The sequence below is a fragment of the Diaphorina citri genome, unplaced genomic scaffold (assembly GCF_000475195.1).
Source record: "Diaphorina citri unplaced genomic scaffold, Diaci psyllid genome assembly version 1.1 scaffold329, whole genome shotgun sequence".
Classification (NCBI taxonomy): Eukaryota; Metazoa; Arthropoda; class Insecta; order Hemiptera; family Psyllidae; genus Diaphorina; species Diaphorina citri.
Genome location: NW_007377764.1, coordinates 227,739 through 230,248, shown reverse-complemented (window position 1 = coordinate 230,248; position 2,510 = coordinate 227,739). Strand labels below are relative to the sequence as shown.

At 41.3% G+C, this 2,510-nt stretch overlaps 1 protein-coding gene across 1 annotated transcript; it reads right to left on the bottom strand.

Moving 5' to 3' along the window:
• Positions 1 to 1,411: 1,411 nt before the first annotated feature.
• LOC103507604 (serine/threonine-protein phosphatase PP-X isozyme 2) lies at positions 1,412 to 2,510 on the bottom strand (the record flags this gene model as incomplete). The annotated part of the gene is given in 2 exon segments (XM_008472095.3): positions 1,412 to 1,760; positions 1,925 to 2,510. Coding segments are annotated over 2 exon segments (764 nt in total), but the record flags the coding sequence as incomplete, so codon positions are not given.

The following is a 2,510-nucleotide window of genomic DNA, read 5'->3' as shown; positions in this document are numbered from 1 at the left end:
CTGGTGGTCATTCGGTATTCTCCTGTATGAAATGCACGTCGGACAAAGTCCATTCAGTGGCTGTGACGAGGATGAACTATTCTGGTCCATCTGTAACGAGAGACCCAGGTTTCCCCAGTTCCTATCCGTAGAGGCCAAGAATATTCTGGTTCACGTAAGATTTTCAATTCTTTCTTTCATTAATTAATTTTTAATTACTAATAGACTCTTTATTTGTTTTCATACATTGTCCACAAATACAAGAACTTACAAACAAAAGCCCACACTGTGGTAAACACCTATTGCCTAGAGCAATCTTTACCATTCAACCCTTTCGTGTTAACAAGGGGGGGGCGAACATTTTGCAATCGAATATGTACCGGATCTATCTTGGATCCCCACGAACAAGAAAAGGGGAAGAGGAAGGCCACGTCTGAGATGGCAAGATGATATTAAGAAAATAGCCGGTAATGATTGGAAGAAAACAGCAGAAGATAGATTTGTTTGGAAAAACCTGGAAGAGACCTTCATCCAGCAGTGGATTGATAATGGTTGACAATGATGATGATGATTATTGTTATCTGTTGTGCACATTGCATACACTGATAAATATCAGGCGCTTATATAAATGAAGCTTCTTGGATTCGTACAAGCTTAACTCATCTTCTGGGGCTATTTGTCCCTATTGAATGCACCAGTTCCCTACGAAATACCTAAGTGAAGCGAATTTGGACGGGGTGTCACAGACTCACACTCTTGTCGATGATGTGGTGACATATTAACGATCCGCCAAATTGATATTCACCGTTCTCCACACGATAAATACAGTATGCATCCCATGCATTCAGTCGTTGTCTAGGCCATTATCTCTATTTCTGGAACGAGGGTTTCTGGAATACAAGAGGGAGCTCTGAATCCCTTCATCATTAATATCTTTCCTAAGATCAAGAAGTACAAACACTGCCTCCACCTCGTCCCTAGATAATGGAACAGCAGTCGTAAAGTACGAATTACATATCTGTTTCTTAAGTTTAAATTGCGGATTACATATGTTTCTTAAAAGTTTAAAGTACAAATCAGTCGGACCTATGGATTGAAAAGAATCGAAAAAAATCGAGAACTGTAACTGCTAAGGTCTTATCATCCCGAAAGCGAAGACAGAAGGAGGACAGGATAGGGGAAAGCCAGCCGTTCCGAGAACGAACCTTATCTGTTTAGGATAAAATCCACCCCGAGCGAATTCGAACCAGCGACCTAACGCTTATAAGGCAGACGTGCTATCCTCCAAGCTGACAAGGTTGGCTCATTTGTCTTTATATAGTTAGCTTCAGGGGTCTAACTTCGTGTCGCTTTTAACAAGAGGTTTTACCCTCCCTTCGGCTACAAGCCACCCTCCTTCTCAAATGTACCTCACACAGCCTGAGTAGGACCGTATCCTTCCTTTACAACTTGGTGTGCCCGACAAATGTACGCAAGATTATTGAAGTGAGTGTAAAGACTGGTAATAGCAGGACCGAAGATGATGCCTGCTCCTCTGTTGGATGCCTTCCAGTTTTCTGTCTCGTCATCAGGATCTGACCAGAGGAGATCTGTCATGAGACCACGGTATGGCACTTCCTTGACTCTATCTATCATATTGATCTCCCCTATATCCAAACATTTCACGCTCAGCCCACCATGCATACATAGGATCCTGTTATCAATAAGCGCGCACAGGGGGAGATAATCAAAGGCGTCTGTAAAGTTCTTCCATACAGTTACTCCTCCATACTTCCGCATGCCTTGACTCTATCTATCATATTGATCTCCCCTATATCCAAACATTTCACGCTCAGCCCACCATGCATACATAGGATCCTGTTATCAATCAGCGCGCACAGGGGGAGATAATCAAAGGCGTCTGTAAAGTTCTTCCATACAGTTACTCCTCCATACTTCCGCATACATTCATCATAGAACCCATACACCTGACTTGTAGAACGGCACTCGTGATTTCCACGCAGGAGAAACACGTAGTTCGGGTACTTGATCTTGTAGGCAAATAATAGGGAGATACACTCAACACTATACTCCCCTCTATCCACATAATCTCCTAGGAATAAATATTTCTCCTGCCCAATCCTTCCTCCCTTCTTGAACAAATACATGAGATCCTCAAACTGACCATGTATATCTCCACATGCTGTCACTGGTGTACTCACTACAATCACATTCTTCTCTTGCCCCAGCAGTTCGACAGCTTTTTTACATAGATGTTTTACTTTACTCTCGGGTAATTTTATCTTTTTCTCAAGTTGACTGATCCAGGAATCTAATTCATTACCACTTCGTTTAGATAAGGTCGAAATTTCGGTACACATGCTCTGAGCAAGCTACCTATTTATTGTTATATTCAATTTTACCATTAATTTCACATCATGAAAGAAAGAATTAGGTCTATTTATTTACCTACTAAGTAATTTATGTGGCTAGGATGATTTTATTTTAAGTTTGAAAATACCATGAGCGACGTTAAAATTCTAGAACAACAA